Source organism: Pelmatolapia mariae, linkage group LG14 (genome assembly GCF_036321145.2).
Source record: "Pelmatolapia mariae isolate MD_Pm_ZW linkage group LG14, Pm_UMD_F_2, whole genome shotgun sequence".
In the NCBI taxonomy this organism is placed as follows: domain Eukaryota; kingdom Metazoa; phylum Chordata; class Actinopteri; order Cichliformes; family Cichlidae; genus Pelmatolapia; species Pelmatolapia mariae.
The window spans coordinates 28,527,862-28,555,041 of NC_086239.1; the positions used below are offsets into that span (position 1 = coordinate 28,527,862).

Consider the following 27,180-nt stretch of genomic DNA (forward strand, 5'->3'; position numbering starts at 1 on the left):
TAAACCGCTGAATAATGTGTGACTGTTTAGTTAAAGATTAATACTTGCTTAGACAGCGTTACTGGCCAATCCCCAGCTCCGCTCCTACCACTGCGCTCCACCGAGCTGCCAGCTGAGCACGACGAACCGGAGAACAGTGTTTACTAAGCTCTGAGTCAACTGTCATATGAAACTGCTCTGTCTGCAGCGTTACACTGCGCTGCGACAGCTCGGTGTTGTGAATATGTCAGGGTAAGTGAGTTTTGTAAGAGAGTGAAGCCAAAAAAGACCAAAGACGACCAACAGGCGCAAAAAAGAGTGCCAACTGGCAGTTCCGCTAAGTTAGCGGTAGCCTTAGCGTGCTACAGTGCTAGCCCAGATTTGCTTAAGATTTTTGGATGACGCGGCGGCGAATTTCGTTAACTGTTTAGTGCTGGGTTACTGGCTAATGCTGCTGCTGCTGCTTGGCAGTGAGTGTTTCTCACTGGCGGCTAGGTAATGGGGAAACAAGTTTTGGTAGAGGTTTGTGTTTTCTTTCCACTGTTAGCTGAGCGATAAAGTTTAGCTAGGTGCTGTTTCGTGGTCGGTTTGTAATTACACTGTAGTTAATTAGCGGTGTTAGCTCTGTGAGGCTAGCTGTTAACGTTTTCCACAACGAACGGTTGTTAACTTGTGTAGGAAGTGTTGCCACAGCTAATTACAGTTATAGCAACTGTTTGCAAGCAGTCGGTGTCAACTATCAGTAGTGAGTGGCACCTGGATGTTGTGTTTAAGTACATCTCTTCCTCTTTGACAGCAGCTGAGAGAAGATAAGGAGCAGCCAGACTCATGTCCCAAGATTTGGGTGTGAACAACTAGAGACACAATGTCTCTCCTGCTGATATCATTAATTTTAATCTTTTTGCTGGCTATTGGTGTGCTGTGTGCCATTTTCAGGTGAGGAATGTGTGGAAATTTCTACAGTACAGCGATCATTGGTGTAGTTTAAACTGCAAGCACTGCTTAATAGATGTTTCCTTGCTCTCCTCATTTAAAGTAGAACATTTTCTTGCTGTTCTAGGTGGCTTATATGCACCCTGGCTGTGCGATTCTTCCAAACTGCCTTCAATGCTGATCTGAAGATTAAATCAGTAGGACTGTTTTCTGTCCAAGGAGTCAGTATCCAGTTTCACCCCCAGCATACTTTGGTAGGACACGTTTTTGTTTACATGACATTTATGTAGTCAGCACATGCTAAACAACCACTCCCATGTCAATGGTTCACTTCTGACTGAGTTTGTGTACTTTACCATCTATCAAATGTATTTTTTATCTTGCTGTAATTCTGTCAATGGCAGGAAATTGACAGGATATGGATTTCAAGTAAACTTCTAAACCAGGATTTACCGTAAGTAGCTTAATGTGTTGCCCAGATAGTCTGAGGTAAAACAGTTAGCAGCAAATAATAGCATAAGTCGTGTTTCAGGCGATACCTGGCATTCTGTGTCGGAGAAACCAGAGTCCGGTTTGACTTGCAAGCACCACTGAAACCTTTGGTGAAGCAGAGCCATGGAAAAAAGTCGGCGAAGATTTCTGTCAGCCCCAAAACGCTTCGATTCTTGTCACAAGTATGAAGGCTGGCGATAAGTTAACATTTCTTTTTATGCTCATTTGTACACAGTATCTCACTTCCTGTTTTGTATTTCCAGTTGCTGTCATTCCACATCAGCTCCATCAACGTGATGGTACTAAACCTAGCACTGCCAGAATCTCTATGGCACATGACTATTGCAGGTATCACCTTGTTACTTGACCACCAGAGTAAAAGGTATTATTTATTTTGGTTTATAACTAATCTGACTGAATGAATAGTTTGTATTAGTTGTCCAAAAAGAAATCTATGTTCAAAAATTTCTTCACAGGTTGGCATGGAACTTCTCGGTTGGACAGCTAAGCAGTAAAGTGCTCAAAAGCAGTGAACTGGTGAGTGGAGTAACTGTCACTGAAATAGAAACAGGTGGTTGGATGTTTGTAAATGATGTGCTCTCCATTTTAGGACATATGTTTGGCTGAAGTGGCACTTAGCCTGTTGTTATCTGGAGATGTGAGGTTACCAGAGATGAAGCCAGGTTGTCTGTCCCTGAGTGTGAGGACTCTAATGGCAGAGCTGCACGAGGGGCTGTTCCTCAGTCAACTCCAGCTTCCAGCAGTTTCCCACAAAGAGAAAGATCATGGTGCATTTGGTGAGTAACGTTTGACCTCTGAAATGGAAGCAATGATTTGTAAGTATAGTGTTTATCCATCACATTCATTTGCATTCCTCCTTTTCTCCAAATTGTAATCTATAGTACTGTGCAAAAGTCTTGAGCCACCTCTCATTTCTTTATATGTTACTTACAAGGAGTGAGACTTTGTTGTAATTTTTTAAAGTGGTCTTAAGCAATACTTCTCCAGGCATTCTGAAAGTCTTATAAAGTTTTTTTTTAATGGACACTGGCTTCTTGTTTCCTCATTTTCTGTCCAGTCCTTGTACATGACCATTTTCAGAGGAATGTTTTTTGCTGTTAAGCCCCTTAACATTGATCATTCAAGCTTTTTTTTAAAAAGGGATGAACCAGTGTTGTGTCTACACATCACAGACAACTTAGCAAAGAACCAGTTTTAATTTGTATCTTTAGGCACTTTATTTGTTCCTTTTTTTTATTGATTCTACAAAAAATGCCAAACATGACACAGTTTGGCAAACATAAAATAGTATTTTTGCACTAACAAGGTGATTCCCAGACAGTTATTAGCCAAATACAATGAATATCTTTGCATGGTGTGCAGTGTGTCCTTAAAAAAACATCTGATGAAACTGGACAGGTGGAGGGCAAGTTAAAGTGTGAAGCCTAAAAAAAAACCAAACTACCTACAACTGATGAACAGTCTGGACAAACACAAAGGTATATCCCCCGTCTCTCCAGACCTTAATAGTATTGTGGTATCATCTTGACAGAGAACAAAACACAAAACAGCCAGTGTCCAAAGAAGAGTGTTGAATGTCCTTCCAGAAGCCTGGAGAAGTATTTCTAAAGACTACTGAAAGAAATTACTAGAAAGCTTCCCCAAGTGTTCAAGCTGTTTTGAAGAATAATGGTGGCTATACCAAATATTGACCTTCAAGCTCATTACATTTGTACAGACTCTGTTTTTTCCTTATGTATTGTATTTCCACGCATGTTTGAACACTCTACATATTTCCCATTTTCCTACCAAAATATAAAGAAATTATGAATGACCCAAGACTTTTGAACAGTACAGTTTTATCCAAACTTTCAGTTTATTTCATTCTATTTTTCAAGTCTGACTTGTTGTACTGTTTTGCATTCATAGTTGTACCATCACAGATGGTAAAGTTTTAATAATCTTTTTTTATGATATATTTATTGAATTAGAGGGAAGAACCCTTATGAAAATCACGTTTTAAAACTGTCTATCCTGCAATTAGTATTGTCAGGTGTTAGATGAATAAAGAACAGTGCCTTGGCTGTTGTACATCCACAGGACCTTCACTCTGTGCTGCCCTACTTGTTGTTTTTCTCTGCCTTTGCATTTGCATTTGATCTTTTGCGTGTTCTAAAAGTGCCTGGACGTTTTCCATCATCTGTGATATTTTTAGCTGTTCTGCTAACCAACCAGAAAATGAAAACAAGGTCATATCATAGCTCTTCACTGGCCTCTGTGAGTGTTTGAAATGTCCTTAATGATAAAGAAGTTTTACCGACATAGTCAAAGTAGGACTAAGTTATACATTCATTACAAAAACGGGAGAAAATGTTTGAAAAGCGTTTAAAGCAAGATGATTTTTTTCTTCCATTTCTTAATAGATGCACAGGTCTGTTAGGCCATTGAATCAGATGTTAAAAATAGCTGCAGTTAAAAACACAAACATAAACATTGCACATACAGTTGAGGCTGGTAGTTCTGTCCATATAAATAACTACTAACATTCTTACAAGCAAAAAAGAGGAAATGACACGTAACCTTTAGTATATATTTTTATAAGAAACATATTTATAGATTAGTAGAAAATAATGCATTAAAGTTGTGTTGTTAGTGATTTAACTTCTCAGTATAATCCCAGGTTGCTCTGCCTTCATATGCAAAATCAGTTGCGTTATTAAGAATCCACCTCCACTCTAACAGTTATAATATTAAGTGTAGTCTTAAACAACATGCATGTTACAGAATATTTGAAATCCCGTGGAATATGCACAATGTCAGAAAGTTAACATCTGCATTTTATTAAAGGTTGAAGAAGTGCTAATTTTGTCTTTCTAACTATGTCATAGATTTTTAAAACTCAAATGCCAGCTTGATAGGCTTGATATTTTTGATAATACTTTACATAACACTCTAATTTAATTACTCAAATACTATTTCCTTTTAGAGAGTGAAAATGATGAATTTATCCAGACTGAGACTGTGCAACGCTTTCATCAGCTGATTCCCCACAAGGTCAATGTGGAATTTGATAACACAAACATAACCCTGTCGATGCACAGCCAGAAACGGTGAGTCACCGTTTTACATCTAGCTGCGTATATACTGTGATCACAGTTTTGCATCAGTTTACTCTTTTAAATGATCTGTTGTTTCAGATATTTTATGACCCTATTTTCTTACCTGTACAGACACCTGAACTGGACTCTAAAGTCTTTAAAGGTCTGCTACGGACGTGACAACGAGCAGCTTCCTCTTAAAAGCTTCACTCCTGAGCTGAGCTTTCCCCAGAGCAGCTTGGAGCTCCTTCTCGAGGGTAAGTGGACAGCTGGGCGCCAGACTTATTGCAGAGAGAGTTGGAAGGAGGAAGAAGTCATGAATAACACGCTCTTGTTTTTTTCTGCTGGCAGATGGACTTCTGCTCTCTCAAAGTAGGCAAAGAATTCTTTGTGTGAACACAATCAAGACAACCCTGCAGGTGAGGGAAATGCTTTAAGGCCACATTGCATGGTTTTGTAAATCAGTTACTCAGACTTTCTCCCTCGTGTCTCTGTGAATTTAGGTTACATCAATTGACATCTCAGGGTCAGTCGTCGTCAACACTTGCATCATTCACTACCGTCACCAGGAGTTTTCCCATTGGCTAAATCTATTTCCATGGGAACAGCTATTCCACAGGAAGGAAGCACACAGAAAAAGGCAAGTTGTAAAAGTGAAACACACATAGTTAGATTGCTGGATTTCTGAAATTAAAATCTTCTTAACACCTTTCACCATCTTCTCTTCATTATCCCTGTTTGTGCATCACTCATTCTCTATTGTTTTTTTCCATTACCTTACCTTGTGCGGTGTAGTCTGTTAGATTATTTGCCCACCCTCCTTTTCCTCAGGCGCCTCCCTCACCTGGATGCTCCCGTGATGATCACCACCTCTGTGTCCAACATCAATGTGTCTGTTCAGCTGGGAGACACCACACCTTTTGCTCTGGGCTTCCTCTCTGCTAATGGAGGTACTTGTTGTCATGTGAAGAGTGCATTATGTTCACAAAAGTGCCAGATGCAAAATAGTTATACAGTAATATTTATTTTAACATGCTCTTTTTTTTTAAAGATTTACTCATCTACACACATAAAAAAAACGGTTAAGGTGTGTAGAATGGAAATTGGATACCTATAGCGTTTTCTCAACAATTAACTTTTCCTTGGCATGAAACTGGAAATAAGGTTTAAGATTTTACAGTTTTCCCATCTGCTGATTGCCAGACAGGGCTCAATGTTAATGATGCTCTATGTAGCAGAGTCAGATGGTAAGGTCACCACCTTCATAACATCAGGGTTGTTTTGAATTATTCCAAACACAAATTGACCCTCCCACTACGCCAAAGTATCTAGGAGTTTTGTTTTTTTTAAAGGATTAGTACAGTTGCAACCATTAATTTAGTTTATTGTTACCATTAGCCACTTTTACATATCTAAGAACAGCCAGAAAAATAAATAGAAGTAAAGAAGTTTAGAAAAATAACCAGGAATTTTGTGTGACTTTACCTACCTGACTACCTTCAGTTATTCAGCTGAAATTCTTGTAATGTAATTCCTGTACTATAGTGGGTTAGATCATTCACCACTTCCCCTCTCTTGCACTAGCAGCAGTTGACATTGAGCCTTCTACCAGGACAACAAGCTGTTAAGAATTACCCATACAGTATGCAGTATTGCAGGTGGATTCTGCTATGTTAAAACCCAGCACTCCTTACCTGAAAAGCTTTACTTTACTTACACTTTGTTTTTACTTTACTTTATTATGTACAAGTCTCCTCTGTTCTTGAAAAACATTTTCCTTCATAACCTTGTTCTATAGGTAACTATTAGGCCAACCTCTTTCAAACATGCGAAGATTAGATAAGGTTTTTCCACAGGGCCCTTTTTAAATGTTACTCATTAACTTTTTCTGCTTCAAGCAATGACGCTAGAAAGAGGTCTCCTTTTATTCAGAGTCACTTGAATTGAAAAAGTACTAAAGACATGGTCTGAAAAGTGAAGCTAGTGCTTAAATGCGGCTAAATGGGTTCTTTTTAATTGCCACCAGGGGACCACTTAGAAATACTTGCTTTCTGACATCAGTAAACTTTTTCCTGATCTCTTTATGGGCACATAGTTACAGGTTATATCGAATAAAACATGAACATCATTTTGTAAATGGTGGTATTTATTAGAGTCGAAAGATTATCGTAGACATTCTCATTGGCTAATAATTTGTAATTCCCAGTTCTTAGCCAGTGTTCTAGGTTACAAGGTTGAACCTACATCTCCCTCTGTGTTTACAAAAAAAAAGTAAAACTGTGACAGTGTTTATCTTTTATACTGTCTATGCTTAAATTACAGTTTTGTTTTTGTCTGCACGCCCTTTGTTTCTTCAGAACTGCGGCATATCCTTGACATTAAAGTTGAGAGCGAGAATCAAGAGTCCCAAAATGTGCACGAACGTGCCTCGCTGTCCTTGGACAACTTCTGGTGGAGAGTGGGTCAGGGGTCTCATATCCAGCAGGCACCCCACCCTCCTGGTAAACATGTATGGGGAGAAGCCCTAATCCTAGACTCACTCAGCCTGCAGGTAGGACTGCAAACAAACCTTTATAAACATTTGTATGTTCTATACTGATGCTTTATATTATTTTTTCCACTTTATTATTCATAGCTAAAGCTTAAATTCTTATCAGCAACCTTCTTTGAAGTGACTTGTGACTGTTATTGTTTGTTTTTTTACAGTTTAAACTTGGGAAATCTTCCAATTTGTCCAACTCTAGATTATATGAGCAATGCAAAATCAGAACATGTGGTTTCAAGTTAAACTGATTTTTTTTTTGGGTTAGTAAAATCATCAGAGGATTTCTTCTTTAATCTCTTCTCCCTCCAGGGGAGTTTGAACCGACCCCACGTGAAGTCGAGCAGCCAGCCTCTGAGTCTGAACGTTGAGTCCAGCCTGAAAGGGCTTCAAGTGGAGCTTTCAGAGACCTGTGCACTGTGTCTGTCTCGCCTGCTATCTCTCATGTGTTTTCCTCGTCATCCAGAGTCACAGCTGCCAGATGTGACTCCATTGTCTCCTTGTAATGACGACACCATAAAACCTATCCCCTCCTCACAGCTACACCTGCTTTTTAAAGTGGACTGCTGTCTAGAGGACGTTAATGTCTTCACACTTTCTAATGTTGCAGGTAAGGAATGAGCATTTTGTATTATAATACAGAGCTGTTTGACTGAAAAGACTGTTTTACAGTTTTAATTCCAAATGTAATTTCTGTGGCAATAAAACAAATCATCACATACAACTGATAAACTTTTTCAGCAACCACTCTGGTAATTGCGTAGTAGTTTAAATCATATTAGGACATGTATGCTAAACAGGAAGTTGTTTATGTGTAAAGAAAAAGGTGTATTGCTTTTCACAGTTAAAACCACATCCACTGCAAATATGAACTGAAACTGCTATTTAAACCCTACTATGTCTAGTTAATTTTAGAAAGAGAATGTTAGCTATGCATTAGCAATCTTCTGTAGCTATCAACGGCACTTATTGACATCATAAATTTCTGCTGGCATCCACTTTTGTCACATAGTTTTTCAGTTTAAAGCATATAGACCTAAAGTTTTCTTTACTCTGTTGGTAGGCTATACCGCAACACTGCAACATTTAGGAATTTTACTGTTTTTTGCTAGTTTTACTAGTTTTTGATTGATGTAACCCTTGGCTTTAGTAAATTGTGAGGAAATGTGTAACTTTTTTTCAAAATTAATCTGAATGCATTCTGTCAGTTACATCTCTTGCTTTATAAAAAAAGAGAGAGAGAGAAATTTTTTCTACTGAAGATAATATGTGGCTGCTACTATAGCTCACTTGGTTGAGCAGACAGTCCATGTGCTGTTGCAGAGGTCTAGGTACAAATCCACCTTGTGCCGTTTGCGTTGTAGCTTTCCCTCTACTTTCTCTCCCAGGATACTTCCAAAAGAGACCTCCACTTTCTTCTGTTCACTGTTTTCTTTTTTGATTTGCTTCCATTTTTGCCTGTATTATCTCTTCTTTACTTGTTTCCTGTGTAGGAGCTGTATCTCTGCGGATGGACACTGTCAGAGTCCTGACCTCTGCTGAGAGCTCCAGGGTGTCTCTGCAGGGGGTCAGCTTGTCTGTGATCAAGACAGTCACAGAGAACATGGAAGTATGTTGTCCCGCGTCTCAAACCATCAACCCTATAGTAAAACTCACCACATTAACGCTGTGGTACCACATCACCACCCACACCATACAGGTAACCACATTTGTTGAACTGAATTTATCTGGACTAAATCAATTTCCATCTCAGCATGCTAGTGGTATTTATTTCAGAGTGTATTAATATGTTGATTTCTTTGATTAGGTTCAATGTGAAGAGGATCTTACTGTCGAATGGACGCCACCAGACCACATGGTCCTATATCAGCACATGACTGAAGGTCAGGTGTGTTGGTTAATGCTGTGTGGAGAGAAAGGAGAGGAAAAGCCAGTTAAACCAGTGAACACTGAAGCTGCCTCAGGTCAGAATAGAGGCCTGTGTTTGCGTGTTGAACTGGGCTGTACTCGTTTAACTGCTCATGTTACTGATCAGAACTACATTCTGCTGCACATGGATGCACTCTCTCTCTCAAAGCAAGGCAGTTCTATGCATATGCGCTCTCCCTCAGTGATCTTCAACTTTGATGGCAACAATATAGTCTCTTTTAATGGCCTAGATGTGGAGACACATGCAGATCTGACTGAAATGCAGCTGCACAGAGACACTTTCCCCTTCCTCACCACTCCTCATAACCGTGTCTGGGTATTGACATGTCCTTCCTTATCTATGGAGTTCCCCTACCAGTACAATTTCTCAAACACATTTGACAAAGCTATTAGTGTCCAGAAGTGGCTAAAAAGTCTCCATCACTCCCCAACCCAGACCTCAGCAACCCAACGTCTGCCGCCTGACCTCATCTTCAAAATTAGCCAGTTCTCATTTGTCTTCCTGGATGATGTCTTCGAAATCAAGCTGCGAGACAACTATGAACTGATGAAGGATGAAAGTAAAGAGAGTGCAAAGCGTCTGCAGCTTCTGGATAAGAAGGTGGCAGATCTCCGCAAGCAGCATGGAGAACTTCTCCCGGCTAGAAAGATAGAAGAGCTGTATAGTTCACTGGAGAAAAAGCATATAGAGATCTACATCCAGCGTTCACGCCGCCTCTATGCAAACACACCCATGAGGAAGTCGCTGCTGACCTGGACTGTTTCAGACTTACAACTTGTCGTCATTGCTGATCAGTCCCTTCATGGGCCCGAGAGGGTGAGAGAACAGTTGAGGGACATTGATGGGATCAGTCCCTTCCCCAGAGATGGGCTCCCTCTGGTCATCCAATGGTGCCGTGCGGTCAAGTTTAAACTAGCTGCATTTTTGGGTAGGAGCAACTTTATATGCCCATTTAAGGCAAAAAACAAAGGATTTTTTCAAAGGTTTTTTATTCTTTTACTACTTTTGCTTTGTACCAGTGAGAATTCGAGACTACCCTCGCTACTTGTTTGAGATCCGTGACTGGGAGCTGTCGGGGCGTCTGATTGGCACAGAGCAAGATGGACAGCTGAGAGGTCGGCGCAAACAGACTGTCCCCCTTGGACCACCATGGGGAGATGTAACAGTCCACAGGAATATGCCACCACTCAAGTTCTACTATGACTTCAAATGTGAGTTATGAGTATAATGTTGGTCAGTCTCTCAAAATCCTGTCTAGATATGCAGAAGTATGTGCTATTATCCTATGACTATGACCAATAAGTGATTTAAAAGTTCAACTGTTTAGACTAAAACTGATGAAGCAGAAGACTGAATTTTCAGGAGTAGAGAAATGTGTCCTTGCCCTTGAACATACAAAACTAGAACTCCAATGATTTTGACTGAATTTGAATTGAATTGAATGTTTCACACTGGAATTGTTACATGCTCTTTTTTCCCCAGCCAACATCTCTCTGTACACTATTGTTTGGGGGCCGTGTTGGGACCCTGCCTGGACTTTGATTGGCCAGTCAGTTGACCTTCTGACCAAACCCACAGCTGATCCCTCGCCTCTTCTGGCCTGGTGGGACAAAAGTCGTCTCCTTCTGCACGGGCGCTGGGTCATGGACATTGATCAGGCCAATCTTCATCAGCTGGCTACAGAGGTAAAACATTGTTTTTTCTTAGTATTTATGTTTACCTGTGACAGGTTATTATCAATATCAGTTTATTTTTATGTTTTTGGCAGCTTTCACCATTTTGTTTAAAGTAATTCTTATGTTTTGACACTGTTAGCAATGCCATGATAACCAGTTGTTTACAAACTGTGGGGCAGGAGCCACTGAAGCTGGGGCACAGATAGTTTGGCAAAATATAAAGTATATTTTATAAATAAATCTAAAGTAAAGTAAGATGAATAACATATTCTTTTAGGGAAAACAAAACAAGAGTTTTCTGATGATATTGCACTGCCATTTGTTTAAGTTTATTCATGTTGGATTCTTTATATTTTTAATAAAAACTGAGGGGTGTTTTTGGCTGTTGAGGTAGAACATGCTAGAAAATGTCTGAGAACCACTGTGCTAAGCAAAATTAGTAACAGGTTCATTTGTTATGATTCTTACAGGATCCCTATAATACCACGGAAAATTTGCACTGGGAGTGGAATAAGCTGAACTTTGACTGGAACCCCGGCCAGTTTGCTTTTAAAGGAGACTTGGATGTAAATGTCAGGACCGCGTCAAAGTAAGTGGAAGCAATAAAAGCAGTGTTTGCAAAGAAACATTCAGTATTAATAAGTATCTTTTTCTAGGTATGATGATATCTGTTTTCTACACCTACCCAACCTGTGTATGACCCTTGATCTCCAATGGCTTTGCCATGGCAATCCCCATGACCACCACGCTGTAATGCTCTGCTGTGCGGAGAACATTGCAGACGTGACCTCAGGACAGCCTCACGACTCTTACAGAGCTTTTCGCTCTGAGAACCTCAACCTCTCCATCACCATGGACCTTAACCAGCATTGTGGCACAGGTTTGTCAAACTGTATTCAATCATTGTTCTATGTAAACTAAATTTACCACACTTACAAACCAGTGTTTTATATCTATTTTACTTTTGTGAGTTAAAGGTTTTGTTCTTTTTTTTCTTCGTAGACACTTACCAGCCCAGAATCCTCCTGTACAGCAGCACACTGCGCTGGATGCAAAATTTCTGGGCCACCTGGACAAGCGTATCTCGGCCAATCTGCAGAGGCAAGCTCTTCCATAGCCTCAAGCCAATTCGCAAGAAGCTTGGTCAGCACTACAAGCAGATGTCCTACACAGCTGCCTTTCCACAACTACAAGTAGGTTTTGTTTTGTTTTTTCAGTGTCTCAGGATGAAAGTTTGCATTTTTCCCATCAAATATGCCTCAGTTTGTAACTGTTCATTATATTAGTGTTTTTCTTGATTATTGCACATTTTAGGTGCATTATTGGGCCTCCTTTGCCCAGCAAAGAGGTATCCAACTGGAGTGCAACAAAGGCCACGTCTTCACTCGGGGCACACAAAGACTTATTCCACAGGGTAAAAGCAATTTACTTACAGATGTGCTGGATGCACAACATCACATAAAGTACTCTTCATTAGTTTACATGTGTGCGCTTTTGTGTGGTTTCTCAGCTGGCACTGTGATGAGGAGGCTGATCTCTGAGTGGAATGTGACTCAGATGGTTAGTGAACTCTCACAGGTGACAGTCCACCTGATGGCCTCCACCTGGGATGAGACTGCTGACCACCAGATCAACACTCAAGTGAAGAAGACTCACCTGCTCAGCCTGTCATCCCTTAGCTACCAACGACAGAGCAATCGCATGGAGGAGGTAGCAGCCAGAGCCTGAGGGCTGGAGTTTAAATGTATTTTTTACTGCGACTGCATGAATAATTAATGTCCTTATCTGTATCTTCTTTGTCAGGAGGTGAACACAAAGGATGAAACAAATGCCTCTTATACTCACAAATTGCGTCTGGTGGATCTACGTGCTTCCTGGACAACTACAAACAGAAACATAGCCTTTGGGCTATATGATGGCTACAAAAAGGCATCTGTACTGAAAAGAAATCTCTCCACTGAAGCTTTGAAAGGTCTGAGAATCGACACACAACTGCAGACAAAGAAGCTGAAACGCTCTCCTACCACCTACTCCCCCAGCACAGTTCCTACCATACCAGTTGTTGCTTCTGTCAACCGATCAGAAAAAAGTCCAAACGAAGGTAAGGAAGTCACCTGACTAACAAAAAGGCCACAGTTTTAGGCTTTAACATCTAGTAATTGATTGCTTTTCCACTTATCTTTCAGGCACATCGATGCTTCAGAAGTTGATTGAGGAGACAGACAAGTTTGTGGTGTTTTCAGAAGAGGATTCAGGTGTCAGCGACCAGCTGTGTGGCATTGCAGCCTGTCAGACTGATGATGTATATAACCGCAACTGGTTTATTGAGTTGGTCAACTGTCAGGTAACTGCAGTAATAACAGCAGTTATATTTCAATAATTTGACACTTTTCCTCACCCATCATATGACGTTCATGTAGATTGTCACTATTTCTACTTGAAAACTAATCTGTCAAATTTGGATTAATTGATGCAGATTGATTGTCAGGTGTTTATCTTTTAATCATCCTTTGCGTTACTTAGATGATGTTGCGTGGCACAGAGACTGCCGGCTGTGTACTGGTGTCTGCAGCAAAGGCTCAACTGCTGCAGTGTGAACATCACCCTGCCTGGTATAACGACACCTTGAAGCAGAAGACCACCTGGACCTGTCTGCTGGATGGTATGCAGTATTTTGCCACCATGGAGCCCAACCCATCTGAACAAGAGGACCGGCAGTTGTGGCTGGAGGTAGGCTAAGCTCTCACGGGGTCAGCTAACCCAGTCGTAGAATTAGGGCTGCAAAGATTCATTGAGTAATTTGAAAAATTTGATTATAAAAGATTCTCAACACAAATTCTCTGCTTCAATATTTTGTTTAATGCACAGCTCTGTAGCGCAACGATGTGACAAATGATATAAACACGAGCAAGGCCTGCAACAGAAATCTCTTTAGAAAACTCTGATGTGAAGAAAAGCAAACTTTGCTCCAACTGCTGCTGTTTGTTTAATACAGTGAAAAATCTGCAGAAAGCCTCCAGAAGCCCTTAAAGCCAGTTACCTAAGAGTCGTTAGGTTGGGCAATGAATTATTATTAATATTAATTAATGTCTACACAATCATAAAGTCTGTTTTCAGCAGCACAAAAACTTTCCTCCTATTAATGCCAGAAACGCCTCCCAAGAGAACAGAGTAAAGGTTTTAGATTGCATATATCTTATTTTATTTGACTTTGTACTTGAGATTATTATATATTTTTTGCATTTAAGAAAATGTTTTCTTTAAAGAATTAAATTTGTATTTGGCACGTACAAAAAGTTTAAGGGTTTAGCTGTTGTTTACAAATGTTGTCTGCAGTTAAACTTTAAAACATTGCAATTTCTAAATGAAAACCAATGACAGGTCATTCTGAGTGCCATGAAGTTGTACTGTTATGACACTGTATTTAAAAAGATGACACAAGTAACTGATTAGCTGCTTTATTTTAAGTTATTTCAGTTGTTTTTCCAGCAAAATAGTGAGAAATTGACAAAGGGCAATCTTTGCTGACTGAATCAAGAAGTTTGAAAGGCTGTAATTGACATATTCAATGTTTTATAGACTAAACATTTTGTCAGAGAAAATAATTACCACAGTATTATACAAGATTTACAATAACTGTCTGTTGTTGTTTTTTAACTAAACAGCTTTATCATCATAGCTTTGAGTTTTTTATTTATTTATTTATTTTAGGTGAAAAACATTGAGGAGCACCGGCAGCGTAACCTGGACTCGGTGCTGGAGCTGATGGAGAGTGGCCAGGCTGTGGGAGGAATGGTTAGCACCACAACAGGTGTGGCCTTTACTGCAGGACACTGAAAACACAGTAACTACAGCTGTAAAAATCAATAAATAAAAAACATGACTGAGTGCATGGATGTTTAAATTTATACACTGAGAAAGACCCTTTTGTTGTCAAGTCTTCTGGCATATTTATATTTTTGTTCAGAGCTAAAATGGGTAGTGTAGTTATTGATTGATTGATTCAAATATTGTTTGATCTTTGATTGCAGATTGGAACCAGCCCGCACAGGTGAACGAGTCTCAGCAGGTTCAGCGTATCATCTCGCGCTGTAGTTGCCGGATGCACTACATCAGTTACAGTCATGACATCAACCCAGAGCTGGCCACTCAGATTAAGCCTCCAGAGCTGAGGAACAACCACGAGAAGGAAGACCTGCTGAAGAAACAGGCTGGTATGTTTGACCACCAACAGACCACATATCTTTAAGCATGAGTGCTAATTTTCTAATAAGCAAGTGATTTTTCATTTTGCTGTTTTTTTTCAGGTGCTGTGGACACCTTCACTCTTATTCATCATGATCTTGAGATATCCACTAACCCAGTTCAGTATGCTATGATTCTGGACATTGTCAACAACCTGCTCTTACACGTGGAGCCCAGACGCAAGGTGGGCTAGAGACGCAACAGCCAGCTCATAATTCCCATGTCCTAATAAATGTTTCAGCTTTTGCTGACTGTGTTTCTTCTGTGTTCTGTGTGGTGTTTCTGTAGGAGCACAGTGAGAAAAAGCAGCGAGTGCGTTTCCAGTTGGAGATTTCCAGTAACCCCGAGGAGCAGCGCAGCAGCATCTTGCATCTTCAGGAGGCCGTTAGGCAACACCTTGCTCAAATTAGACGCCTTGAGAAACAGATTTATTCAAACATCAGGGTAAGCGTGTAATTTAAAGTTAAGTGTAAAAGCTCAGAAGTTACTCACAGCTGACTGTGTTTTTAAGTGTCAAAGTCCATAAAATTAGTCCTTTGTGACCATCAGTGTAGTTGTTTTACATATGCCAAAGGTCCTGTTAGAGTCAAACAGTAAACCTGAATTGTTACTCTTAATCTTTAAGCACATGGGGTAATTTTACACATCAGTAAAACTGCATGCATTATACATTGAAGTGTGAACAGGTTTTTTTGCAAAGAATATTACGTTAGTAGCAGTTGTGTCTTCAAGTTTGAAAATAAAGACTATCTGGGTCTGTGGAACTCCTAATTATCTCTGCTTAACCCATTAAAAGCAAAGCACACTGCAATGTCTGAGTAAATCGAACACTAGATTTTTATAGCAGCTTGCACCATGTTGGACATGTGACACTGTATTATTGGAGTGCAGTGCCTGGGTCTTTTAAGTCAATGAAACACTTTATTTCTTCTTCATCTTGCAGGCGCAATCCGAGGAACTGGGTTGCGATGAACTGAACGAGATTAACGCACGATTGCAGCACCAGCTGAACCAGGAGAAGAATGACATGCAGATGAAGAGTGAAGAGCTCAACATCCTTATCAGGTCTTATGTCAGCACTGATTTGCATCCAGCATAGAGCAGAGATGGCAAAAATGTAAAAAAAAAAACAAACAAAAATGTATCTGTTTTCCAGATGCTTTAAGGATTTCCAGCTGCAGCGGGCAAATAAGCTGGAGTTACGTAAGCCTCCCGAGGATGTGAGTGTAGTGAGGAGAACAGAGATCTACTTTGCACAGGCCCGCTGGTGTTTGACAGAAGAGGACGGACAGCTTGGTATCGCTGAGCTGGAGCTCCAGAGATTCATGTACAGCAAGGTGAGCAGATGCTGATAATCCATCCAGAGTTTGAAGACAATCCATCTGCCTCTCACCATAGCCCACAAATTCACTGTCTTTAGTTCCTTACTGCATTTTAAAAACTGGATAAGAGGATAACAGATGTTATTTGATATTCTCCTGCTGATAAGATCACTGAGTGATAACCACTTTGAAAAATGTCTCCCTGCAGCTGAACAAGTCTGATGATACAGCAGAGCATCTTTTGGAGCTTGGGTGGTTCACAATGAACAACCTGCTACCAAACGCAGCGTACAAGGTAAATAATTTTATCGGAATATTCAGATTAGGCTGAATAGCTTATTTTCACTTGCTTTACATTTATTTTCTTTGCTTTTTGGTTGCTGAAGCTTTGAGACTAGCTAGTCCTCTCTTCTACAAACCACTTTGCATTGTGTCACTTTACAAGCAAGCACAATGTGACATACATGGCAGACATCAATTTGAGAATTAACTTATTTGTTCCTGGTTTCCTCTGTGCAGCGTTTGAGGGTATGTATACAGCTGGTACAGTGGCGAGAAGTTTCATATTGTGCATGCACACCTGAGTCATAGATGCATGTTTGAGCCATTACAAGTTCACTCAACCTTACAGTGTCTGCCTTCCTTCCTGTGTTCATTTCACCAATAAAACGTGGTGTTTGTGTCTTTTTCAGACTCAATCTCAGTACAGCTTTTTCAAAGCAAGTCACTTTTGTGTGTGTGTGTGTGTGTGTGTGCGTGCGCGTGCATGCATGCGTTTGAATCTAATTCTCTCATCTCTTTTAGGTCGTACTTCGTCCACAGAGTAACTGCCAGTCTGGACGCCAGTTTGCTTTGCGGATCTTCAGCAAAGTGCGCCCCCCTGTGGGAGGAATCTCTGTGAAGGAACACTTTGAGGTGAGAATGAAGACTCTGAAACACTTTTATGGTGCTTGATTGAATGTTTTTTCTAACACTATTTTGTTTTCATCATCAGGTGAATGTGGTGCCTCTCACCATCCAGCTGATGTACCAGTTCTTCAAACGAATGATGGGGTTTTTCTTCCCGGGGAGAAATGTTGAAGAGGAGGAGGTCACAGATGAAGAAGACAAATTTAGGCTGGTTACTACTGGTATGCTTTTATCAACAGCTGTAATATAACCGTAGCACTTCATCTCCAGACTCTCTGTGTGATCATCAGCCTGAAATTTATACTGACTAAATGATCAATAGTTTCCATTTTCTCTACCAGACTTGCAGTGTCAAGTTGCTTTTCTGTTATGTCATCCCTCTGAGCTCTATGTAGAGCCTCAGCCACTTTGAATATGACCTTGATGTGAGACTCGGTGGGAGTATAAAGTGTAGAGTCACCCAGAGGCCAGAGAGCTTATTCTAATATCGTCTGTGATACAGGTATCCCTGTCAAACCTCGGCCATCGTCAGAGGACACCATGGGTGCTATGGGTCCCAGTAAAGGTGTCACCCAGGGACTGAACCGCACTGCTGGGGTTAGAAGGTCATTCAGGAAGGCTCCAGAGGTAGAGATGCTGTTTTATGTGTGCTAAAATGTATAGAACTTTATTTTAAGGCAGAGTAAGTAGACTTTATATTTTGTCACTCAGCATCCTGTCGATGACATCGATAAGATGAAAGAGCGAGCTGCAATGAACAACTCATTCATCTACATCAAGATTCCACAAGTGCCTCTCTGTGTCAGCTATAAGGTGGGTTTCTGTGCATAACAGCTGCTACATACCTCTACAGTAAGATTCAGTACCCATTTATTTATTGGTTTAAATGCAAAGATCAACAAAAATCATTCATACAAAATATGTTTAACTAAGCATTTGTTTAACTGCCAAATATTAGATATTAGAATATAACTAACTTTGTCACCAGGCGAAAATCTTTCTGTTTTTCAGAAAGGATCGCAATTCAGAACATCCAATTTTTAACCTCTGACCCAAGCTTGTGTTTGAGATGCATTTTGAGATCGTTGGATCATACATATAAAAACTGTCATCTTTAAACGGATAGTAATTTTTTTTAAAAAATGCATCTCCTCATATGAGGAGAAGAGGGTTATTTCACAGCTTAATACAATAAAGCATTAACAAAGCATAAAGCACTGCTTCATTCTGTTCAATATCAATAAAATGGAGAAAAGCCAAAATGTGATGTCCTCATATGAGCACAGAGGGTCTCACCTTGCACTGGGCCTTAGGTTGGCCCTCAGTTCTGTCTGAAACCATCTTAAAGCCAATCCTCCTTTTAAGCCAACTTTACTCTGATAGGCTGCTTACAAACGCAAGGTTTGAACAGCAGATGGGTGGTGGCTCATAGCCAGATCTGTGTGACATCATTCAAGAGCTACAATATATTTAAAAGCTTTTGGCTCACAGGTAGACTGAGTCCCACGTTTGGGTTGGTTCCAGTTTAAACAGTTAACAGGTGAATCTTCAAAGAAATCTGTGGCTCAAAAAGGGTTGTACTGAGCTATGATTCTACATTACACACCAAATCTTTAACCAGCATAGTTTTTTTTAAACATAGATATAAGAAAATTGAAGCTCAGCTTTAGTACCATTCATTTTCTGCATTGCCCAACCTTGTCATATTACATACAGGGATTGTTTGTGCAAACACTGACATCATTATTTAAAATGCTGACAATGAATATCCATTAAGAGAACAGGTCCCCTTTAATCTTGTGTTTGCCTGTGAAATGTTCGTCTCTCTCAGGGTGAAAAGAACAGTGTCGACTGGAAGGACTTGAATCTGGTTCTGCCTTGCTTGGAGTACCATAACAATACATGGACATGGCTCGACTTTGCCATGGCTGTTAAAAGAGACAGCCGAAAAGCACTTGTAGCGCAGGTACGTTAACGTTCTTATCTCTTCATTAAAGGACAGGCAGATCTTTGATATTTTTAAACTTGTCTTTTTTGCTCCTTGCTGCTCAGATGATAAAAGAGAAACTGCGTCTGAAGCCAGCTTCGGGCTCAGACTTGAGGGGGAAGGCATCTGAAGGGAAGGCGGACAACAGCCTACAGCAGCAGGAAGAAGATGAGAAAGCACGACTCCTCATTGGTCTCAGCACTGCAGACAAGAGCTCCGGCAAGAAGAGTATCTTCAGACGACATAAGTGACGCCTGGAATTGAGTGGATAGTGGTCTACAGCAGCTGCAGGGAAAAAGTACAGAGCATCACTCTGGCTTTGTGAATCAAGATGAAAAAGGGAGCACGATGGAATATTTCAAGTGGATTTAGGAAATATCTTACTGTATCACATGAGCCTGCTGATCTATCTTTTTTTCTTCTTTTTTTCAGTTAACTCCTATTGTGTCTTAGATTTGAATCTCAAGCAGCTCCGGGATAACTGGAGTGCCATTTTGACCAAATATAAATTATTCTGTTTATTTGTGTGCCATTTAAAAACTTCACTCTGGTGTCATAAATTGCAACCTTTGGAAAGAACGACCGCTTTGGTTGCACTGAATGTAGCGAGGAAGGTTTACAGTATGTAGCTGGCACTTCACTGTTACTGTTTCCTCTGCTTCTGAAAATCCCAGACCGACATGCTACTTCCTGCTGGCTCAGGAACACGGTCCACTCTGCTTGAAGAAATGACACTTAACTGAAGCACCTGTCACTTGTTTAAAACAAAAAACCAAATCTGATCATAGAATATGTTTTATCAATTAAAGCTTAAAGAAACTGATCGTGGCTGTATGACTGTCGCTGACAGGAAGGCCTTTATCCCCATATAAAATGCTATTTTATATTTTCCATGTTGAATGGTGGCCTGCTTCCTCTCAGCTCACTGTTTTTCTGTACCTCACCTCAGTGCAATATGACAGGAACAGAGCAACAAAAACATGGTGATGTGTGGTAAAATGTGGCACTTGGTGTGTGTGACAGTATTGTAAAAAAAAAAAAAAGAACGCGTGTTGCACCTAACTGCTGAGTGTGTTTTGTAATTTGAACACTAAAGCACTTTTATGCAAAGTATTTTGATATTTTTGTAACCGCGGTTGTTTTCTGTTGAATTGTTGCTAAATCCTGATGTTTGTCACATTTCTGATCAGCCCTGAATATTTCAATTAAAAGGATCGTATCATGGCCCATTTGTGTCAGCTTATCTCGCAATAAGTGTTATTAGTGAGTGTGTGTGTTTGGTCTGTTGATCAATCATTGATCTGACAGCTGTAACTGGAGCGGAATAGCGCTCTTCCCGCGAACACGTGGGTGTCATGGCCGAGACGCAACTGTGCAACGCTAACAGTGAGAACAGACGCGAGGCGAGACGCTGGATTTGTGGTGGTCTTACATATTTTATTCATTTAGTTTTTGATTGAATTACTTGGGTCTGCCGGTTTCTGAGGATGCGATGGGCGGTGAGGTCAGTAAAAACCGAAAGGTGAGTCAGTATGATGAGGCGCAGATCGGAGTTGTTTACATTTTAACACGCTGTAGATACGGAGTGGTCGAGTGTAGCGACCTCTAGATGGGGTTATTGTAAGAGAAGATAAAGGCAGTGGCATTTGAAAGTCTCTTCTGCACTGATCAGCTCACAAGTGGACACAGACCTTCCTTCTGACCTACAGTCTGTGGCTCAAATCAGCTTCAGATCGTCTTTTGTCGTCTTTTTATTTATTTATTTATTTATTTATTTGGGGGTGGGGGGTCATGTGTGATCTATGAGCTACAAAATGTTTCTACCCCATTTACCTCCAACACTAGTTAGTGATGCCAACTAAAAACCTAACCAAGCGCTGTATTTTTTAGTTATTTTTGAGGCTTTAAAGTTGAGTTTGTATTTAAATCAATATTACATAAAGCCAAAAGCATAACTGGAGTGTATTTCACATTATTCCTCCTGTGTAAAAGCTTTCAGCTCAATAACGCACTGTATTTTACGTCATTCAAATCTCAACAAAAACGAAGTCAATTCTGCATGATTACAAAGCCTCAGTCTGCACATTGTGGACAGGTCGTGCGGAGTTCGTGATGCCAGCTCATCATTCATTTCCAGAAACAACAACAACACCCCCACAAAAGCACAGCGCCGCCTCCTTGTTTTACTGTCCTGATGATGTTATTCCTGTCATGCATCCTTCTTATTCCAGTGTTCAGTCACAAACTCTCCAAGGCTACACAGATGTTTCTTTCCTGCAGATTTTATTTATTTATTTAGTCTTTTGTTATAGTCCCTACGGATACTTTTCTGTGTTTGTTGGTTTCCTGCCTTGCCAAATTTTGATACTGCCGGCTGTTAATAATTGTGATGTGGCTGTATTACAAAACATATTGCTGTTTTTCAGAGAGTGGAAGAAACACTTTCATTACTATTAAATATTACTGATTTTAGTTGCAACTGAATAGAAATATATGCATTATTTCCATTCACCAGCAGATCATCTTGACCACGTCTACATGCGTAGATGTGTTGAGTTGCTGGCGCGTGATTGGCTGATTAGATTGCATTAACGACCAGTTGGGGCCTAATAAAGTGACCAAGGAGTGTTTTCCAAATAGTTATCAGATTTAATTACAGAGTTATACTCTGCAGTTACACGTTTCAAACAAATGCAGTATGCAAAATAGATTCGCATGTACAGAAGTATCAGCATAAAGTGAGGATAAATAAAATCTGAATAGTAAATATATATTATATATTATAATTTTTTCTTTTAAAATATAGAGCGAGGGGCCGGCTGCTCAGCGTCGATTCAGCCACGGGTTCCTCTCGAACGTGGGGGTCTCCATCGTTCATAGACTCGGACACTCAGCTGTATTTTCTCGCCCTGTGGGAGCAGACAGCAGGCAGCCCATCCGACTCCTGTTGCCTCCAGAGGACGGCGCTGAGGCGTCCGGCGCAGACCGGACTCCTCCGGCTTTTATCTCTGTCTTTCTGCCCGAGTTCCCACACCGTAGATGTCCTGATCATTTCCAGGTACTGCGGACACAACCCAGTTAAAGACGCAAAGAGAAGAAGTTCTTTAGGAGAAACAGAAAGATAACTGGGCCTAATTCTATGCTTACAGATCCTGGGCTTCATAGCTAAAGGCTCATTTGGACCCATCCTAAAAGTCAAAGATATTTCCAAAGAGAAGATCTATGCAGTTAAGGTCAATCCAGTATTAACTAAAGACTGTTACAAATGTGATACTTTTGGACATCTTTAGTGTAATTTTCTTCCTGTGTTGTCATACAGGTTCTGCCAAAGTCTGAGTTATTGAAGCATGGAGTCCTGGAGCAGTCAAAAGAGGAAGTCATCATTCAGGTACAACATTGCCAGTGATGCCAGTGATAGAAACAAAATTCAAATAGTAGAAATTAAATAATCAAATACATTTTTATGTCACCTGTTCAGCTTTTTTAACCATGGCACAAGTAAATAGGGATTGTAGCAGAGATTGTTTTTTACAGATATATGGGCAAAATTTAAGCTCCTGTAGGAACCCCTATGCTGAGGCTAATGATAAACGAGAAACAAATTCATTATGCCAATAAACAAATATTACATCTGCATACAGCTGAATTATAGAGTGCTATAAACTGTCTATGTGCTGGCCATAAATACTTACTAATAGGTCAAGGTGCAATATTCTTAGTAGAGCTTCTCAAATTATAAACTGGAGAGGATATCATTGCTGAAAGGAATTTATTCATGTCAAGCAAAAATTTCCAAATTTAATGAAATAGTAGTTATATGGTTATTATAGAAAAGCACAAACTATGTACAATTATAAATATGATGATAAAAGTGGACCAATTATGCTCATTTCCAGCTTCATATTGCCGTCTTTGGATGCTACTATCCAGAAAGGGAGTGCAAACAGGCAAACCCAGGTGTAGATACAGCTGAGGGGCAATGGAATAAATTAAGCTGATTTTTAATGAATAATAGCGAAGGTGAAATGAGCCTTGGGGTTGCCGGAGGTGGCGTCTAGGCTGATGGCTGAGCCAGAGGGCTGGGTGCATTGTTGGGCAGACTGAGCAGGAGATAGAGACAAGACCGGAGCCAAGCTAAGGGTAAATATGAAAAATAAGATGCAAGAATCAGGGTCAGGACAAGTGGCAATGATCTAACTTTAACAATAAACTCAAAGGCTTGACTGTTGTGAGTCATGCATAAAGCATGACTCACAATTCAAAATAATCCTTATCTGTCTAATACATAGCTTTGGTGCACCCCTTCTGTTTATCCACTCTCGGGGAGCTTTTTTTCTGATTGGCTGTACTTTACAAACACAAGGTTTGTCATCAGGTGGGTGGACTCTCAGAACTCACAGCGAAAATCGATGACCAGTCTGATGAACTGTACACTGACTTCAGTATTTAAAATTTTGCTATAATATGAGCATCATTTATAACATTTTAAGACGGTAAATAAGTAATGACATAATAGGTCCACTTAAAGGATTACAATAAGTGGTGTGGCATAGTTTCTGTCCATAGTCCGTAGTCCTCACGCTGTAGGAAACTCTCTGTGCATCCCTCACCAAATGTTCACTGTCGATCTGTGTGTGTCGACTGTTGCATTGCAGCGGCAGCTCAAACACCCTTTTATCCACAATCTGCAGGACTGCTGGCAGACGCAGCGCCATCTCTTCATTAGTGAGTTAATAAATAGAAACGATGGCACCGCTTGACCCTCCCCTCTTCCGCTATCCTTTGTTGTTCCTGAGAAGTTCCCCCTTTCCAGTCTTTGTTCCCATAGAATAAAAAGTTGTCAACTGTAGAACCAAGCAGTCTAAAAAAAAAATCTCTGGATAGTGAAGAGGTGCAGTGCCATCTAATGAGCGTGCTGGGTAAAACTGTCCTCTGCTCAGTGTGGCTGCAGCTGCTGTGTGACCTTTGCTTACCTACTGTTGTCACAAATTCAGTTTTTTTTCAGTTAAGATTACTGAAGTGGCTAAAAGATGTTTAACAAAAGAGCATGTGTGTTTTAGACTTAACCCTCTTCCTGACTTCTTCCTTTCCCAAACCACAGTGGGATGAACAAATCATTTTTTGTTTTTTTACTTTAAGTTTCCTTGCAGATTGCTTTATTTTATTTTTATTTCCGCCTTTGTGTCTGGTCCTCTGCAGTGTGTGACTACTGCAGTACTGGTGACCTGCACACTTGTTGGTTGCTGAGGGGCCACTTTGGGGAGGAAGAGGTTCGGCTCATTGCTGCGGAGCTGGGCAGTGCACTGGGTTAGTGTTCATCAAATGACTTGTACTGTCACAGAAATTATGCTTAAGCGGACAGTACAGTTAAAAAAAAAAGGATTAATGCGATTTAATTCTTGCTCTCTGTCTCTGATTTATTTCTAGGATTCCTACATGACTTAGGAATCATGCACAGAGATATAAAAGTATGATATTTTTAATTTTAATCACTCTTGTAACTTCCACACATGTGTTTAGAACTTTTAATGGTTATGGCTTTGATGCTTTTTTTTCAGATGGAGAACATTCTGTTAAATGATCAAGGTAATGCTCTTCTGCAGTTGTTGATGATACACTTTTAAGACTGAAGTATTTAGAGAAATCATGGTTAGATGAGTACGGATGCAATGCATGTAACAGCAGATAAGCATGACATCACAGCTCAGGAGCTTTGGCAAGACACTAACTTAAAACCTCTTTAAAATCTCTTTAATATAAACTTGACAACTTCAAGACCCCTCTTACGGAAACATTTATGGTTTTATTTCTACAAATCAGTCTCTCTTTGTTTTTTTGCCTCTATTCAGGTCACCTTCGACTGTCTGATTTCGGTCTGTCTCGCCGCCTGAAACGAGGAGGGCGAGCTTTCACAATATGTGGGACGATCCAGTACATGGGTGAGATTTGTGGTCGTGCCACAGATACTCTGTGATTGTTTTCCATGACTAACATTAACATGAGAGCCTCACCTGCGTTTCATTCCCCCTGGATTCAGTTGACCCAGTTGTGAATGGGATGCACCTGTAATGTACTCTGCATGTTATTACTTTTTGCTCTATTATTAAGAGGTATTTTCTGCCCTGCATTTAACTTTTTCCTTTTATGGACACACATATATATAAACATATATGTGGATGTGTGGATCTCTGTTTTGGGTGAGCAGCTCCTGAAATCTTGAGCGGTGGTCCTTACAACCATGCTGCTGACTGGTGGTCTCTTGGGATTATGCTATACTCACTGGCGACAGGAAAGGTGAAGACACTTAAACTCACTATTTCATGGCTCTGTGTGTAGAAAAGTGTCTGAAAGTGCAGATTATTTTTGCTTTAAATCCACTTGTTTCTCTATTTGTAGTTTCCACTAATGGCAGAAATAGACCACTGTCGCATGCTGGCAAAGGTCAGAGATTTTTCTTATGTGCTGCCCGAGACCTTCAGCTCTGCTCTGATCCTACTCCTCACTGAGGTCAGTATCCGCTGCTCTTTTTACTTTGAGCCACCTTAGAGCTATAGTGACACACTCATCTCTTTATCACCATACTGATGTAGCTTTTGTGCAAGAATCCGATGAACCGCCTTCGTAATCTGGAGTGTTTCAAGATGCAGACGTTCTTCCGTGGCACTTCATTCGACCCTTACATCCTCCAGAAGACACCGGTTGAATTCATCCTGGAGCTCAGGACGCACCCCGACTGGGCAGCCAAATCCACAAGAGGCTTTTCATTGGATTACTTTGATAACTTTGACTGTGATCAAATCCTTCACTCCCCCGTGAGTCCCAGTGAAGTCATGGGGTAGTCAAAGTCTCCTACTTTGGCCAGTGTGGACCTAAAATCGGCTGCAGAGCAGACTTGCAAAGCGTAAAATCGATCTGTGTTTACGGACACTAGATACATGAATTCTGCATGTGATGGTATTTCCATAACAGACTTGTTTCTCTACAGACTTATGTTACCTCTTGGAATGGAAAGTTTAAAGTAACTTTTTCTTAAATACTTGTGAAAAATATTAACAGTTCAGTTTAACAATTAATGTTATAGGATGCATTTTTAACTGAAACTTCAGCATGTCTCTTCCATGATGCAGCTGAAGGTGAGGTTTTGATGTCTCTATACACATGTGTCCTTGTATTAACTGTATGTCATTTTATGTTGTTGCCAACAGTTGTTTAATATACACTGTCTGTTGTTTTTAAATGCAATTGCTCAAATAAAGTTTAATTTTTTAAATAAAGTATTCATTTATTTATGTTTATTATATCTTAATACTCTATGATGTAGTTAGAGCAGTGGTTGTGAAACTGTGGTGCAGGTCCTGCTGGTGGGGGAGTAGAGCTGCTACAAGGAGCGACCAGTGATGAAAAACAAATGAGTGACACTGAGTTGAACGAACACGGTCTTCCTGACCTTTGTTTCACTGATTAAGCTGGGTGTGTTAATGATTAATAAAAGAATTGTGGGGCCTGAACTTTTTTGGCTTTTTTTTTCTTGCCAGAAACAGTTTAAAGACCACAGAGCTACACGGTGGTTTTATATTTCTGTGTTTAATGGTGGACCATGTTTTTCTTGTTTTCCCCATTGCTGTGTAGTCAACCATTTCTGGATTTTAAGATTAAGCTTAAAACTTATAGTTAGTTAATTAGTTATAGTTAGGACTGGATCATACACATACAGTGTATGTGACCCAGGGTCACATACACTGTAAAGACCCAGCTCTCTTTCAAGTTTGATGATTTTGCTTCTATAGAATAAAAATGAGGGAAAACCAACCTGAAAGGGTTTCTTTTATATTTCTGTATATTAGCACTAGCACAAAAACAGAAATGAGCCTGCTGTATTTTCTGTTGGGCACTTTTCTTATCCCAGGTATCTAAGTGTACCTGGATACACTATGGCCAACTTTCAGCCTTGGTTTGGCCTATTTACAGGAGCGCTCACAAACCCACTGAGGACAACCAATAATAGGACAGAAAATTGAGGACCAGATAAAGTATCATCATTAGATACTTTTAATTAGGTAACAGAGA

The 27,180-nt window shown here is 40.2% G+C and overlaps 2 protein-coding genes across 9 annotated transcripts; both read left to right on the plus strand.

Moving 5' to 3' along the window:
* Nucleotides 1–107: 107 nt before the first annotated feature.
* On the plus strand, nucleotides 108–20,334 carry LOC134640935 (bridge-like lipid transfer protein family member 2). 4 transcript variants are annotated; one of them, XM_063493038.1, is made up of 40 exons: nucleotides 108–231; nucleotides 776–915; nucleotides 1,040–1,166; nucleotides 1,317–1,366; nucleotides 1,445–1,586; nucleotides 1,668–1,786; nucleotides 1,881–1,941; nucleotides 2,015–2,201; nucleotides 4,391–4,514; nucleotides 4,635–4,759; nucleotides 4,854–4,921; nucleotides 5,006–5,142; nucleotides 5,298–5,452; nucleotides 6,860–7,053; nucleotides 7,357–7,654; nucleotides 8,538–8,743; nucleotides 8,852–9,902; nucleotides 9,994–10,185; nucleotides 10,457–10,659; nucleotides 11,121–11,239; nucleotides 11,307–11,530; nucleotides 11,653–11,843; nucleotides 11,965–12,064; nucleotides 12,161–12,360; nucleotides 12,454–12,751; nucleotides 12,837–12,994; nucleotides 13,174–13,380; nucleotides 14,362–14,461; nucleotides 14,682–14,864; nucleotides 14,958–15,079; nucleotides 15,184–15,339; nucleotides 15,839–15,960; nucleotides 16,052–16,232; nucleotides 16,426–16,512; nucleotides 17,022–17,132; nucleotides 17,212–17,347; nucleotides 17,629–17,753; nucleotides 17,838–17,939; nucleotides 18,958–19,092; nucleotides 19,179–20,334. In XM_063493038.1, the coding sequence occupies exons 2-40, from the start codon at nucleotides 845–847 to the stop codon at nucleotides 19,362–19,364; spliced, it is 6,753 nt and encodes a 2,250-aa protein (XP_063349108.1). In that variant the 5' UTR covers nucleotides 108–231; nucleotides 776–844; the 3' UTR covers nucleotides 19,365–20,334. The 4 variants fall into 4 exon arrangements, with proteins under 4 accessions (XP_063349108.1, XP_063349110.1, XP_063349109.1 ...); XM_063493040.1 differs by having other exon boundaries at nucleotides 5,334–5,452; XM_063493039.1 differs by having other exon boundaries at nucleotides 779–915.
* A 143-nt stretch (nucleotides 20,335–20,477) lies between these two features.
* Nucleotides 20,478–26,607, plus strand: rskra (ribosomal protein S6 kinase related a). 5 transcript variants are annotated; one of them, XM_063493477.1, is made up of 12 exons: nucleotides 20,478–20,635; nucleotides 21,920–22,171; nucleotides 22,263–22,346; nucleotides 22,433–22,501; nucleotides 23,769–23,838; nucleotides 24,313–24,420; nucleotides 24,541–24,581; nucleotides 24,672–24,699; nucleotides 24,963–25,052; nucleotides 25,319–25,407; nucleotides 25,510–25,620; nucleotides 25,704–26,607. In XM_063493477.1, the coding sequence occupies exons 1-12, from the start codon at nucleotides 20,606–20,608 to the stop codon at nucleotides 25,950–25,952; spliced, it is 1,221 nt and encodes a 406-aa protein (XP_063349547.1). In that variant the 5' UTR covers nucleotides 20,478–20,605; the 3' UTR covers nucleotides 25,953–26,607. The 5 variants fall into 5 exon arrangements, with proteins under 5 accessions (XP_063349547.1, XP_063349550.1, XP_063349548.1 ...); XM_063493480.1 differs by having other exon boundaries at nucleotides 23,805–23,838; XM_063493478.1 differs by having other exon boundaries at nucleotides 22,263–22,340.
* The last annotated feature ends 573 nt before the right edge of the window (nucleotides 26,608–27,180 follow it).